The following is a 16,620-nucleotide window of genomic DNA, read 5'->3' on the forward strand; positions in this document are numbered from 1 at the left end:
ACAAGAAATGTGTTTTGCTATGGAGGGCTGTTATGGCTATGTGTAAATTCAGCATGAACCCGTCATCACGTGACGTATCCGTTTATATTGTTTCCTGTTAATAACTTTGCAGGCATGAAACTTTGCACTATTATATATTTTCGGACAGCGTGTGAAACACCAGTCACCAGTGGCAAGTATATCTGTGGCCACTTGGTGTGTTACAATGATGTGCCTGACTTAAAGTATCATAAAATAAACATGTATTGACAGAACTTCCGTGTAAGTTGTTTTTGAGTTTTGCATGTGCATGAGATTTGTTATAATAAGAATTTAGGTGTGTTATAACACCATGAGCCAGTCAAGTTCAGCCTAACTGTGTGAGGCCATTTACGTAAGCATTCAGGGTTAACTCAACTGAGACACAGGAACATCAAGCTGTTTGTAGGGAAAATTTCCCATGAGTAATAGCAACAGCAGTGTTTAAGCAAAACAACATTTGGCTTACACAAGCATAACACAAATGTCCTATCAAAGGTAACAGTTGTTGTTTGGTGCACTTTATTTTTAAATCAAGGTGGATATCCTGAACAGTTTGTCACGGGAAAGCTGGGCAGTCATTGTCACAGAGTCTAACACTATACCAAGATATGCCATCTCACAAATTCATCCTACAGTTTTATGTTCAAAGACATCTCTGATAGAGTTCCTAATACTGACAGCTGAATAGTTGGAACTGTCAGTGGTTAGAAAGGTATCAAATAAATATGGCATGAATTTGACAATACAATTGATTACACAATGCCATTTTAGAAAGTGGTCAAATGCAACATATGTCATATTTGGGATTTCACTTTCTTAATAAAGTACAAATTCTAGTACTTTTTTGGTTGAGTCCCACCCGGGATTCGAACCCGTACCCCACACAGCCAGTTTACACCTATCAGAGGGGTACACAAAGTACGCAGTCTATACTACCAGTTGTCCGACTTTCATTTTTTGAGGAAGTCGCGGTGGCTGAGCAGGCTAGGCGGCTGACTTTGTGTACTGGCGATTAGGTGCCTGACTCGAATAGGACTCAACCCAAAAAGTACTAGAATTTGTACTTTACTAAGAAAGTGAAATCCCAAATATGAGATATGTGACAATGTAATTGTTTTTTAGAATCCACTCTATGACTTGTGAGATATGATCAAAGATGTGAGGACTAGATCTACACCCAAATGTGACACGTTTGAAGAAACAGAACTGATTTGCCCATTGCAATCCAAACAGAGACCAGAAATCAGGATGAATTGGTATGTGTTTCAATGTATCCTTAATATCCACCTTGCACATAGGACAGCTCTTGCCAATGTCATTCAATTGTTGTATTTACTGTCACATTGTTAATGAGCACAGTCTTTGCCTATCATGTCTTTGATGCTTATGATTTCATAGTGGTCATGAGATGCCGATAAATCAAGAGTCAACCAGCCCCAGTGAACTAACTCAAAACAGTTCAAAAGGTGAATGCTTAAATGGTCCATCGATATCCACCCAGTTATTGCTGCACTAAGGCAGTAACAGTTACAGGGTCTTTTCGAGCACTCATGCAAAACATGAAGAAAGTTGCACCTCACAGCTGCCGACTGAGAGTCACTCTCGAGGATTAGCACAGACTGGCATGTAGCTATGTAGCTAAATATGGGTGCCGGTGACACTAATGATAATGATTTGAATGGGTTTTTTTCTATTACACATGATCGCCATCTTTGTTCGCTTGGCGAGGCAGCTGTGAGGATGGTTCACAGGTGCTCGTCTGGGCACAAGCGTTTAGGATTGAGCACTCACGGGTGTTCATGATTCTGGACATGCCTCGGGTCGTGTAGATGATGGTATTGGGGGTTGCCCCATCGAGATGTATCCCCTCTCAGCTAGTGTCATGACACGAGCAGCAAAGCATTTGTAGTACAACCACCATACAGTGAGTTTATGTTGGTGCAGATAGGCAGATAGACAAATGTCTGTGTTTATTTTGAAAGCTTTGGTAAGTTCAGGAAAGTTCATGTTCCTGCTGAGTCAAGGATCCACCATTCCTACACCTTCCTGATTCATCTGACAATCTATTATCACCAGTCCAGTTTGTTGCATAGGTAGCAGCAGGGATTGCCAATCATTTCAACTGAAGAAGTTGGTGGTGTTGCCCTTTTATCGGATGTCTCCGCTATGTTCCTGGAAATTCCTGTGTGGGGTGGGGTGGGGGGTTTGCTGAGCAGATGGAATCACATCGGGGCTGCCAGACTTAAGGTGCTGCTACAATGAAGGGTTATTGGAATAGCCTCTTCATCCCTGTCATCAACCTCTCTTGAAATATGTTTCACTTGATTTCATCCAGACATTTAGTTTTGGTGACAAAGACTATTTGTTATTTGATTCTAAAATGTATGAGGAATTCATGATGTATGAGGAATTTGATTTATAGATGTTGACTGGGTTGAGGGTTGAGTGAAGCCATCCCCCATGACATGAAGCAGGGAGAAGATACATATTCAGTGTCTGATATTGACATGACAATGACATGTTTACCTGCTATACACGCTGTCTGAAGATGAATATTTTGCTTGAACAATCTCAGCGTATCTGAAAGATAAAATATCAAATTGAACAAGTGTGATCAGAAGATGACATATCCCCCACTGCCCCCACATATATGAAAGGACAAATCATCTGAGTTTGAATCATTTCCATGGACATCATTAAAACTATAAATGCCATATATCTGTAAACAGCAAAAGGTACCACTTCAACATCTGTCTCATATATCTGCCAAGATCTGTTGATATGCCAAGATATGAAAGCCCATCCCTCCATTTTGAGACTAACTGAGTCTGAATTGTTTCCATGGGAACCAGGAAAAATAGAAATGCCAAAACTGTGTAAATAGCAAGAGACAGCACTTTGTGGTCTGCCTCACATATCTGCCAAGTTTTGCTGAAAGATATTCAGAAGTTTTATAGTTGTGCTTCGGAAATGAAGCCCATCCCTCCATTTTGAGAGGGAGTCAGAATTGTTGCCATGGAAAATGGGAAATTGATAAATCACAAAAATCTGCGAATAGCGAAAGGCAGCACTTTAGGGTCTGCCTTACATATCTACCAAGTTTTGCTGAAAGATATCAAGAAGTTTTCGGGTTGTGCTCTATAAACAAAGCTCATTCATCCCTTTTGAGACTAGGTCCGAATCACTTCTATGGAAAATGGGAAGATGATAAATCACAAAAATCTGTAAATACCAAAAGGTACCACTTTAGGGTCTCCCTCACATATCTGCCAAGTTTTGCAGAAAGACATTTAGAAGCATTTGAGTTCTGCTCTGGAATCGAAGCCCATCCCTCCATTTTGAAACTAAGTCTGAATCGTTTCCATGGAAACCCAGAAAATGATAAATCACAAAAACAAGTAAATAGCAAAAGGCACCACTTTAGGGTGTGCCACACATATCTACCAAGTGTTGCTGACAAATAAAATACAAATAATGTGATCTTCTTAGGTGTTTAACTTTGCGTCAGCAAGAATTCTATTTTCATTCTATTTGTCTATAATATAGTTCATAAATTATTTTAGAATTATCTGTCACTTAATTTTTGATTGATATATTTTAAGCCTATAAGGTTTACATTATCGTACAGGTAAATGGGTGAGATATCAATACGTGTGTTTTCATTCACAATACGAACCCGATCGATTCTTATTGATGGCTTATAGCCTTGTCTTACTATAATTTGACAATGTTTATTCTCATGCCTTTTAAACCACAATATTCTAAGACCATCTCAAAGTATTCTTGGCTTGGAAATTTCTGCAAGATATACGTCTTTAATTAGTGTTGTGTGTGGTTTCATACCATAATTTGAATAAAAAAAAAAGTCACATTGGTAATTGGTGACTAAACTGGCATTCAAGTTGACTCTCGCTAGCATGTTGCCAGTGTGACCTGGTATTCGTAACACTTGTATAGAATTATCTTTTAAGGGATTAAAGGACGTGACGACACCGTTGTTAGTAATTTTGGAAACGAAATCATCTTGGGTAAAAAAGATGTAAGAATTGGTTAGTGTTATTTTAATTAAGCATACAAGTTCTGTAAATCTGCTAGTGGCATTTGTTTGTATACGTTATCTTTAACGTATAAGAGGTATGGGGTACCTTCCTCATCAGGTAAATTGAATCTCTTTGTATCTCCTAGATCACCAAGTGTTACATTGGCGTGATGGCTTACCATTGTTTATGAAACTGTTAGAAAATAGTTTCCAATTGTTATTCTGATAATGCCTCAGGTATGTGAACTTCAAACCCCAAAAACTCATGAGTTCGGATAGAAAAATCCTGGTTAGAGATATAGTGTCTTCCACTATCACTGTGGCACCTTGCAGACTGGTGTGTGAATCACCTCACACTCGCATGTAAATTGAGCAAACGCAATCCTGGTGATTGTTAACCCACCGGTGTTCGATTCCTTAATCATCTCAATATCACTCTGTGATGGTTCACATAGGTAGACTTGGATGACCAGTGTGGAATTCTCCAGGAGGCTTACCAGGACCAAACCGTTGAATTCAGTAACCAACTGTAATACCACGTTCTCTTCAGGTTTACACGACAGCATGTGGGCTGCTCTACTTGAGACTGGTGTGACGATTACACTGTGTCTTTGTGATGGGACATAAGCCACAAGCTGGATTCCGTTGTTTATGACTTTGTTTAGGTAGTGGTCTTTGTTTTCCATGAAAACGTATGGGGAAATTAGTGTTATGTTGAGAAGCCAGTTGATTTGAGATTGTAACATCATCCACCTGTTGTCATCAGTGAGTATTAGATAGTACTGTTTGTTTTGATCAATGTTTGTTGTTCTGTCAAAGTCTTCTAAATCAAACAATTTACCACCCAACGATGGGTATATTCTCCAGTCATCCACGTCATTGCGAACTATATCATATCTTGTGTTACTTAGATCCTAATGTATCTAAGTTAACTGTACTACCAGACCCACCAAGGACAGGAACTTCAACGCATCTGTAAATGTTGTTTATAAGTTTAAAAGCATATATTTTACCATCTATTCCAGTATCATGAAACCCTCTAGTATCACATAGGTCTGATAAACTTGTATTGATGCATCTTTTTGTTCGCTTTCCCGGCCTAGCCATTAATGTATATGTAGTGTTACGTTTAGGTATCCTGTATCTATAACATTATTATTTTTTTTTTTTTCTGTTTCAACCATGACAGCCCTCAACAATGTGGAAGGACGTTCATTTTGTATATTATCCATTGTGCTAAGCTGATCGAGATGAACGCATAGCTAGCGTATGGAACTAGATCTGGTACTTTCGAACCAATGGCGAAAAAGCCAGGGTTTATTTCCCTTGGTGGCAGCCCTAGCATCTTCGCAAACAGTCAGTGAGTCTCAGTTTGTTTGACCCAATGATGTTGTCTAACACCACTGTTCCGTTTGAGTCATTTATTTTAAATTCAGCTTCTAAGTCTTTGAAAATTTCATCAATGAGAGAACACAAGCTGTAGCATCCATCGGTTATTATGCGTTTGTCCCCACTAACAAATATCTTATTATTATTTTTGTTGATGTTTGTCCATCACAGGTAGTGGGTGATATCGCACAGTGCTGTTTTGAGTTGACCAGATGTGTTATCAATGGCGTGTATATGATGAACGGCCTCACCGTTCATTATATTCAGAAGCGTAATGTACATATTATAATATAAATTATATATAATAATAATATGTATGAACCCGAAGTATGTTACCCCAAAAAACAACAACAGAAATGCCTCCAACTTCACACACATGAAAATCTTGGTTGCCGGGGATGGTTCGTATTTCAAAACCCAGTTTATAGATGTGTTTGGAAAGTTATTGGTCATGGATGTGAAATCTGTCCACGCATGGTTCAATAACCCGATGCAGTTTTGGCAGAACCAACTGAATTTTGCTATATGGTGTGCTACGACTGGGTGTGGCCTGACATTGAAAAAGACTAGGCATGATGACTTGAGTAAATCTATTTTCACTTTTCACATATACTACCAGATCAGGCGCATCCTCAAAGAGATCAGCGCCCCGCTTCCACAGGACAAACATGGAATGTAACGAACAACACGTACAATCGGTGGGCTTACGAAAGAATTTGTAATTAATTGACCCAAAGACGGATTGGCATAAATCTGGCATAAATCTTGGTTTGGGTATTCCATGTGATGGTGTGCGATCAGTAAAAGAGGTCACTGATGATTTACTGAAACAAGATTTACTTCAGCAGGATTTTGCTCTGTTGAGCAATGAATGGAGAGATGATCGTATGAATTTTAAAGGCGGTGTTGCTTTCATCCAAAAAGTGGAGTAGTCACCTGGGCTGGAAGATATTTGGAAAAAATTTATGCTGGATACATCGAAAGGATTCACTCTCGCTGGTATTATCCCTTTAAACAATTTGACTAGAATGTACATGTAGGCTATTTTGCACAATTGCAGACATGCTCCAGTATAATAGGTAATGGAACCGCTTACTACGCACAGAAACAGTTCCTGGCTAACACTGAGGATGCTATCGGATCACCAGTAGATCTACCTAGTGCTATAAAATGATACTAGGACACGTTACAATATGCCAGGTCAAAAGTCGACTACGTGTTCGGTGTGGGATTGTACATGGCTCTGAGCGATATGCGTCTGAGAGTTGATAAAATAACGGGCTACGACAATGAAATAATCATCGACAGAACTGATAAAATATTGAGTGTTAATGAGGACGTCAACATCTCACGTGTACCACCATCCACAACTGGTGAAATGGGTATAGTGGTATCACCACAAGAGCTAACGGTTAAACCAACACACCCACAACCACAACCACCACATGTGCAGGCATCTAATCAACAAGACATTGACCGTAGCATTGGTTGTCGGAGGGGTTGTGGTCACACCCTCCTGGCTTCAATGTACACAAGCCCAGCCACAGCGACGATGAATGCCCACAGATTTTGGCCAAGTCATGTGAAAGTTTTACCCAGTGTGCTGAGCAGCCATGATACAGTACTTCCTAGTATACTGGGAAGGGCTTCTGCGGCCTTACCAGAGAGTTTAGCCTGGGCCTCTCTGAGTGATTTCAGATGTTTTTTATCCAGTCTCTGATGTCACAACCTGGCGTGGGGTGTGGGGTGTGGGGAAACAGATACTACAATAGTTGATATCATGAAGCCCAATGCTGTCAGAACGATGGCAATGGTGATGCCTTGCTCCCGGAACAATGTTCGGATCCTGTCGGCCAATGTGGTTTCCTCGTTCATATTCTATTGATTGTTTCCCGAATGCGGCTGATCTGGGATCGAAGCTATTCATGATTCGAGGAAGTGGATTCCAAAACATGTACGTCTCTCATCTTCTAATTGCGTACTCATTCTGTGATATAATGCTTAAAATCATCGTTTTCTGTTTCGCTGAGTTTGTTTTTTTCACTAGCGATGTGCTCGTCAATTTCATTAAGTTTCCCCATGTTGTTCACGAGTTCTCCACATACGTGTTTCATGGTTTCGTCTACACCGTACAGTTCCCTCATTCAAAATTTAAACCTTGGCAATAGTTTGTCCCAGTAACTACTCAACAGTTTTTCAATGCTGTCCGACGATTCTGTAGCATGCTGTGTAATGTCACCACTATTACTCAGTTTGGATCTGGTAGCTTGAAGATCTTGAACAACCCCCATTTTAGGTTTTGCACCACCATAATCCTGCAAGTTTAGTTTTTCAAGGACAAATTCGGTACCATGGCGACTTGCTAGAGTTGACAAGGCAAGTGGTTTTCAAGTGCATCTGTTAATGATGTCGACCTCTAGGTTATCCTTCAGACGTAGAATGCACTTATCATCTATCGTAAACTTCGAACAGTCTCGACCCTGTCGTTTTTTGTTTTTTTTCATTTTTTTTCTTGTTCCAGATCAAATTGTCACATGATACATAAAAGATCCAGATGATCTTAGGCAGTATACTGTACTAGTGAATATCTGGTTTTTAGAGTTGAACATGTACATGCACAAACATTCAAATACACACATCAGCATTCACACATTTGTAGCATAATGACTATTACAAGACCCAGCAGATACAAAAAGGATTTAGTTTTATATGTGATCAAGATAGTTACACACAAAAAACAAACATTTGATTCAGGTTGAAATTTGGCAAAAAATTAGTGCTCAGTTGTTTCCAGTTCAGAAAACAGAGTGTGGTGAAGCATCCAGTTCTTGTAAAAGTTTGCTGAAGAGCAATTGCTAAGTGCTATGGTCTTTTCAATTTTACATCTGGCAAAAGCCTCTTTAAGAAACTTGAATTTGTAAACAGAAACTTGGCAAGCAACAAAATATCTTATCTGTAATAACATTCCCTTCGACATCAATGACTATTATAAGACTAGGTTAGACTGATTAGGTTAACGAGTTACACATAAAGATGTTTGGATAAAGATTAGTCACTGAGGATAAGGTGGCTCCATGCATTGGGTAAGAAAACACCTCCGTCTCTGTTGATTGAGGGTTTGTTCCGCTTGATTGCAATGGCTTCTAGGAGCTTCCGTTTTTTGAAGTCATTGGCGTTCCTAACTAATGTCCTGGTGTTGTCCCAAACAATCTTGTGATTGGGGTTGTGCATGATGTGTTCACATACAGCAGACTTCTGATCCAAATTTTGAACTGATGTTTTGTGTTCTTTTAACCTGACAGCCAGTGGTCGACCAGTTTCACCAATATATGTCTCTTTACAACTGTATTGGATCTGGTAGATGCATCCTGCTGGATTGTTGCATTTAGGTGTTGTTGGCCCGCGTCCATTAGCTGATAGTAGCGTTTTCAGGTCGTTGTCGCTCTGGAAGGTGATGTCTATTCCTGTTGTTTTCTTGATGAGACGGCTGATGCGATGACTTATCTGGCCATGGTATGGTATGTTAATTCTGATGGGGGAAGGTTCTGGTTTAGTTGACTTGGGAGTTTCTTTCAGGGTCTTGGTGATGGTGTTGCTGACTAGATGGGGTGGGCACTCATTAAGGTCTTGGAAGGTTGATTTCAGGTGTTTTAATTCGCTGTAGAGGCTGTCAGGACTGCAGACCACTTTTGATCTTCGTGCCAGGGTAGCTACTATGCCTTTCTTGATCTGGGGGTGATGGTTGGACTGGTGATGAATACACTGATCCGTATGTGTTGGTTTATGGTAAACACTGGTGGCTATGGATTGTTGGAGTCGGTGGAGAACAATGTCCAGGAACGGAAGCTGTTGGTGTGTCTCTTCTTCCATTGTGAACTGAATTCTTGGGTGTTGGGAATTCAAGTGTTGCAGCAGGGCCTCTGGATCTTGGTTGTCGTCCAGGAGGGCTAGGAAATCATCTACCTTGCGGAACCAATGCTTTTGGGTGAATGGTACAGTTTTCAGGGCAGTTTCTTCAAAGGCAATCATGTATATTTCTGTCAGTAGTGGTGACAGAGGGGATCCCATTGGCAATCCATGGATCTGTTGGTAGAGCTGGCCATTCCAGTTGAAATATGAAGTCTCCAAGCATTTACTTACGAGATCGACGATGCTTTGGGCTGTGAGTTTGGTGTCTAGGTCTGGTAGAGATGTTTCCAGTCTAGTAGATAGGATGTGAATGACTTCTTTGATGGGTATATTGGTAAATAGGTCTACCACGTTGTGTCACTGGTGTTTCTCAGTTGCTGTGACAAGGGATGCCGAATCTTTCACAAAGCAGCTGCCGGTTTTTCCCAGTGGGGCTAGGATGCCGGATAGATGTTGGGCTGTGTTGTAGTAGACGGATCCTCTAGAGCACACAAGGATTCTAGTCTTTACAGGGTTCTTATGTATTTTGACAGTGGCACGGGCATATGGCAGTTGGGAGTTGTTGGGATTGAGGTGGTTGAATATGGAATCACTGACTTCTCGGTTGGTATGGAGGGTCTTCAGAGTTTTCTTTAGCTGTCTCTCTAATTTGGCAGTTTGGATCAAAAGTCTGCTATATGTGAACACATCATGCACAACCCCAATCACAAGATTGTTTGGGACAACACCAGGACATTAGTTAGGAACGCCAATGACTTAAAAAAATGGAAGCTCCTAGAAGCCATTGCAATCAAGCGGAACAAGCCCTCAATCAACAGGGACAGAGGCATTTACTTACCCAATGCATGGAACCACCTTATGCTCAGTGACTAATCTTTATCCAAACATCTTTACCTGTACCTCGTTAACCTAATCAACACAAGCCTGCACACCAATCAGTTGAAGCCTGTACATCAACCAATCGAAGCCTGTACGTCAATTAATAGAAACCTGTATATCTTGTTACCCATTGTTATTGGTCTACTGTTATGTGTATATATACTACAACCCTTTAGTTTTTACCCTCACTTCACCTGAAGAAGAGACTAGGATCTGTCTCGAAACATTGTGACCTTGTGTAATAAAGAAGTTGAACCATAAAGCATTTTTAGTTTGATTCCTCCAACTTCTAAATGCCTTTGAAACAACAATTATCACTTATTCATAACATCTAATAAACATTGCTGCTTGTTAAAACAAATAATTAAAATCATAAGCGTACAATCGCGATTCAATTGTGCAATATGTGTACTTGGGCTTACTTCCCTCGAAACTAAGCACTCGGGAGACTGACTCCAGTCATAGCGGGTGGCTGTGCACTCAAGGGTAACGACGACTTCCGATTGGCTGGTTCATTTGCTGATACGCTAAGGGCTCTTTGTGTGTACAGAAAGATGGTCTGTTTGATGGGCCTTTTATAAGTACTAATAGTCACAAGAAAGTGAGATTCTTCATGGATAACAACTTCTTTTATTGTACTTGATGCATCGTTTCAGTATGGATTCATATACCATTGTCAAACAAACTCATTTACACTAGAAGAAGTTGTTATCCCTGGAGAATGTATATAGAGATGTTGGATTTTGTAAATACACATTCTCTGAATTTGAGTTTGATCAAATCAAAAATCATCTCAGCAGAGATGGTGAACTACTGCATAACTGGTAAGTGTCATTCGTCCAAGTACAAAGCAGGACTTGAAACTGACACGAATTTGCAACAGTTTCCGTCAAATCCAGTCATCCGAAAAAATGGCTGTAGTTTGTTTGACACCCACAAACATAAAAACTTGTCATGTGTACAAGTATCACACGTGCCTAATTACATAATGTGGCAGAGACTGGACTCGGGTGCATGAGTCATAAATCAATTTATTTTGTTCATGTCATATAGCCTGATAGGTGTTAAGTTCAAATTGCATGTGGTCAATGATTGAAACTGTCTATTGTATATTGTCTTTAGCAGACAGGCAGGCAGACATACAGGTGTCATTTAACCAGACACTGAGCTTTCTCTGTGACAGAGGCTGCTTACTACAATCAACGAGTTTTTTATGTAACGAGTAGATTATTTACTTGTTTGTGTACACAACCAAGATTAGACTACTGCTTTCAACCACATACTCTGAGCATGCAGACTGTTTCAAGCTCTGTGAACCTATTCACTGCACATGGGTTATGGGTGCAGAGCAGCACAGCTGTCGAAACCAATTTCCCCCCCAGCACTGGGGGAAATTTAGCGAATCGTTTGAACTCCGATTTCACGGGCCTTTTTTTCATCACGTTTTTTCAACTTTATAGACTGAATTGGCACTTTTCATGATTTGTTTCAGTAAGTGCATACCTAAAAGTATCAGAGTCTGCAAAGTTGTGTTTTACGTTGCATGTGACCTTTAACTGGCTGACAGACTTTTAACCTTTTAACCTTATCCCTTTTGCCACCCTACAGAAATCTAAAGAGCATGTCATTCAAAGTGAGTAGGAACTCTTGAGATGGATCAGAAAGAGACAGCATCAAAAAGTTCAGTTTGGAAATCAGCAATGATTTTATAATTGCTATTCTGCCAACTAGAGTGATGGTTCGTTTCATCCACCTATTCATTATTTGTTGCAACTCATAAAGTTTACTCTTGTAGTTTAATTCCTCCATATCATTTAGGTTTGTGCTGAATTTAATGCCAACAATTTGGAGCACTACAGGATTCCACCAAATAGGCCGATCAGACATAAATCTTCATGAACTACCCTTTCGAGAACCCAACCAGAAAACTTGAGTTTTGTTATAACTGATCTTTAGACCAGAGATTTTGGCAAAATAATTAAGAATATACAAACATGACTCAAAAGAAGATGGATTGCCATCAAGCATCAACTCAGTATCATCCACATACTGACTCAACAGATATTCCTTACCCTTTATCTGGGTACCCTTAATACTTTTATCTGAACGGATCATATTAGCCAATATTTCAGCACAGAGGATCAAGATGTATGGAGACAAATGATCCCCTTGATGACAGCCACGTTGGCTATTGAACCATCACGTGACTTACCTGTCCAGGTGGACGTGTGTACTGAACGGCACATAAATTTGCAATTAATGGCCAAATATCAGTTCGCAACAGCAATTTAAAGGTACAGGGTGTTGCATGAAAGTGTGAGGATACAGTGAAGCCGTCATGGGTGTGTGGACCGAAACCTGGAGGCGCGCTATAGGATGTTTTATTCCGACCAGGGTGAGACGTGTGTTTTTTTGCCCCGTTTTAAGGCTACCCCAGGGTACCCGTTTGACACTCAGACTCGCTGTGTTGTTGTTCACCCTCTTATCTGTCTCGGGGGACGTTGAGTCCAACCCAGGACCTCGCCAGTCCCAAAGCAGGACTAACAATTCCGTGGATAGGATGCAGACCAGATTATCCATCACCAATGTCACCGGGATCGTATCATCGCCACCATTGACAGATGGGTCGGACCTCGCTGTAGCACTAAAGTCGATCCAAGCTGATCTTACCTCTCTCAACGATAAATTTGATCAGATACGTGCGCTTCAATCTGAAAACGACTCCCTCCGAGACCGGGTGTCTTTCTTGGACAAGTTAGAGGCCCAGTCCAGACGTAATAACGTCATTATACATGGCATTGCAGAAGAACAAGGTGAAACATGGGACACAGTTGAAAATAAAGTTAGAGACTTTCTCTCAAATAAACTGAACATGCTTAATGCCCCATCTGTTCCCATTGACCGCGCCCATCGCTTGCATAGCAAGTCCGGTACCAGACCAGTCATTGTCCGTTTCACATTTTATAAAGATAAGGAATCTGTTATGGAACAGGGGAGACGTCAGTTGAAGGGGGATGGCGTTAATAAAGTTTCTGAGGATTTTACCGAAAACATTCGCTGGATCAGACAACAGTTATTTCCCTTTATGAAACAGGCAAGGGACGGGAACAAGGTAGCTTTTCTAAGCTATGACAAGCTTGTCATTGACGGTGATGTTTTTGTTTTTGATGAGAATACCAAAGATATCCGTCAGATCGGCCGACGCCGTAATTGGTCGAGCAGAAGTCAACCTGCTCATCACCGCTCTGACTCCCCTCCCGCTGTCCCCCCAGACAACACATCGTCTGCTCATCACCAGGCTGACTCCCCTCACGATGTGTCGTCTGCTCAAGGGTCCAGATAGGAAATTGGCGGTGGCCCCGTTGATGAATCTTCTCTTTGTATTAAAGATCACGAGATAAGTATTTCACATTATCTAAGTTTTTGTACTTGGAATATCTGTGGTATAAATACCAAAATATTAGATCCTGACTTTACATCATTTTGTGAATCTCATGACGTATTCAGTTGTATTGAAACAATGAGTCCTGATGCACAGCACGTCCTAGATGCTACATTCAGTAATTTTGATAATTTTGTATGCAATGCCGCCAGGCGACATAATGTTGGCAGATATTCAGGAGGTATATCAGTTTCTATCCAGAAGAATATTTCTTCTTTTTTTCAGAGAGTGTATATGGACTGGGAGAACTGTTTATTTTTCAAATTAACAGATGACTCTGCACATTTCCATATATTCATTGGATTTGTATACATCCACCCAGAAAGATCGCCTGAGTATACTGCTTCAGAAGACAACGGCATAGACATATTAGAAAATAGACTTTTACAAGTACTGTTTGATTATGGGGCAGCCAGTAAGTTTATTTTGTTTGGTGATTTTAATGCCAGAACAGCGAGTGAGCCAGATTTTATAGTAAATGACGGTTCTGACTATATACCCGTTGGTGACGATTACGCGCAGGATAACTTTGATAAACCTCACAGTTCATATGACACTGTCACAAATATGTATGGAAAGTGTTTACTCGAGCTGTGTAAATCGATGAGTATACACATTGTGAACGGTAGAAGTTTGCCTGATATCCCTGGAAGTTTAAGTTACATTTCAAAGACTGGCTGTAGTACTGTTGATTATGCGCTTATTTCATCTGAGATGTTCAACAATATTGATAGTTTTGAGGTTAAACCTCGTACAGAGTCGGATCATCTACCGAATGTTTGTGTAATCCATGACATAATCGCTTCCACGCCTAGCGTAAGTAATGATACAGTAATACCCATGTTCAAGTCCGTAGGGTATAAACTACGGGAGGACCAGAGAGATAGTTTTCATACGTACTTGGTAGATGGCATAAAGAATGGTATCCTGAATGATTTCAGAGATCTACTGTATATTGATGTTAACTCTGCCATTTCAAAAATTACATCCCTACTTCAATACTAGAGCAGGAGCCATCAGACTCACTTCACCTTATCACCGTCAATCGCGCCAACCTCCTTGGTTTGATCAAGAATGTGGCAAACTTAAGTCTGAAAAATACAGACTTTTAAACTGTTTCAGAAAGCATAAATGCGATTCTAACCTCGATTCCTATTTGAATGCAAAACACAATTTTAAAAAATGTTGCGAATTAAAAAAAGATAATTATTTAGCCAAAGCTGCAGATGATATTAAAATAGCAGGAAGAAATCCTGACTGTAAGATATTTTGGAGCACGTTAAAACGCTATCTTCAGAAAACAGTTCCCACAGATAATATTTCTCCGTACCAATGGTATCATTACTTCAAAGGTCTCCTTTCCTGTAGAGATACAAAACAGCTTTCAGATTTTGATAAATCAGTGTACGATTTCGTCTCAACGCATAACTGTGACGATTGTGAAGAGCTTTCATTCTCGCATGATGTTTTGTCAACTCCAATTACCGAAGAGGAGGTAATAAAATCTATAAATGAATTGAAATGGAATAAGGCAACGAGGCATGACGGTATCCCTCCCTCATTTTACAAATGTACTTTTACTTCTTTAGTGTCATATTTGAAAGATTTATTTAATGTAGTTCTTGACAGTGGTAAATTCCCATCGGTATGGAATATAGGCATGATTGTCCCTTTATTCAAGTCTGGAAGTGTATCAGAACCATGCAACTATCGTGGAATATCTCTTCTAAATATTTCTGGAAAATTATTTGCTAATATATTAGAAAAGCGTTTACGTGCCTGGGTTGACCTAAACGAACTACTTGACGAGGCTCAAGCTGGTTTTAGATCCAATTATAGTACAACTGATAATTTATTTATATTACAGTCATTATGTACAAAGTACCTCTGCAGACCTAAAGGGAGATTCTATTGCGCTTTCATCGACTTTAAGAAAGCCTTTGATTTTGTTGACCGTAAGAAATTGCTATTTATGTTACATACCAAAGGATGCCATGGCAAAATGTATAATATTTTAAGAAGCATGTATGACTCTGTTGCAGCCTGTGTTAGAACTAATTCTGGCAACACTGAATCGTTTAATACTTCCGCTGGTGTGCGACAAGGCTGTGTATTAAGCCCCGTACTCTTCATATTCTTTATTAATGAACTTGTAGATGATATGTATAAATCATGTAATAATGGAATATTTGTTACTCCCCAAATCAAAGATTTACTTTTGCTTCTCTTTGCAGATGATATTGTTACGTTTTCATTTATGGTAAACGGACTGCAGAGACAGATAAATATTCTTCAAACATTTTGTGACACATGGGGACTAGAGTTGAATATGGAAAAATCTAATATAGTTGTCTTTAGAAATGGGGGCATAGTGGCACATTCTGAAAAATGGTTATTCCGGGGCAAAAGTATGAATGTTGTTTCATATTATAAATATTTGGGTCTTTTATTTTCTAGCCGATTAAATTGGTCCATGGCATCTAAAACTCTTGCAGCACAAGCTAAGAAGGCATTATTTCCCATTTTCAAACTCTTTAAGGCTAATAGATTTATTTCATTTGACTCAGCTTGCTTACTTTTTGACACTAAAATAGCACCAATATTGTTATATGGATCTGAAATTTGGGGAGTAAACTATTTCAAAGCCATTGAAAATGTGCATGCATCATATTTTAAAAGATTTCTTACTGTAGGTAAATTTGCTTCCAACAAAGCCGTATTTGGCGATACAGGACGCTATAACATGCATATTGAGAGTCAAATGAGAGTAATCAGATACTGGATTAAACTTATCAGAATGCCCGATTACCGCTACCCGTATCAAAGCTATCAATTATTATTATCCCTAGACAAACGTGGAAAGTATTCTTGGGCTTCGGGTGTGCGAAATGTGTTATTTTCAAGTGGGTTTTCTTATGTTTGGTTTAAGCAAGATGTTGGT

The 16,620-nt window shown here is 39.8% G+C and overlaps 1 protein-coding gene across 3 annotated transcripts in view; it reads right to left on the reverse strand.

Moving 5' to 3' along the window:
* The window catches only part of LOC137283769 (protein N-terminal asparagine amidohydrolase-like), a 636,304-nt gene that overhangs the window by 241,546 nt on the left and 378,138 nt on the right, over positions 1 to 16,620 (reverse strand). For all 3 annotated transcript variants that reach the window (XM_067815452.1, XM_067815451.1, XM_067815453.1), the window contains one exon: positions 2,548 to 2,601. In XM_067815452.1, coding sequence (XP_067671553.1) covers positions 2,548 to 2,601 — 54 coding nt within the window. The remainder of the gene's footprint in view (positions 1 to 2,547; positions 2,602 to 16,620) is intronic.

The sequence above is a fragment of the Haliotis asinina genome, chromosome 5 (assembly GCF_037392515.1).
Source record: "Haliotis asinina isolate JCU_RB_2024 chromosome 5, JCU_Hal_asi_v2, whole genome shotgun sequence".
Lineage (NCBI taxonomy): Eukaryota > Metazoa > Mollusca > Gastropoda > Lepetellida > Haliotidae > Haliotis > Haliotis asinina.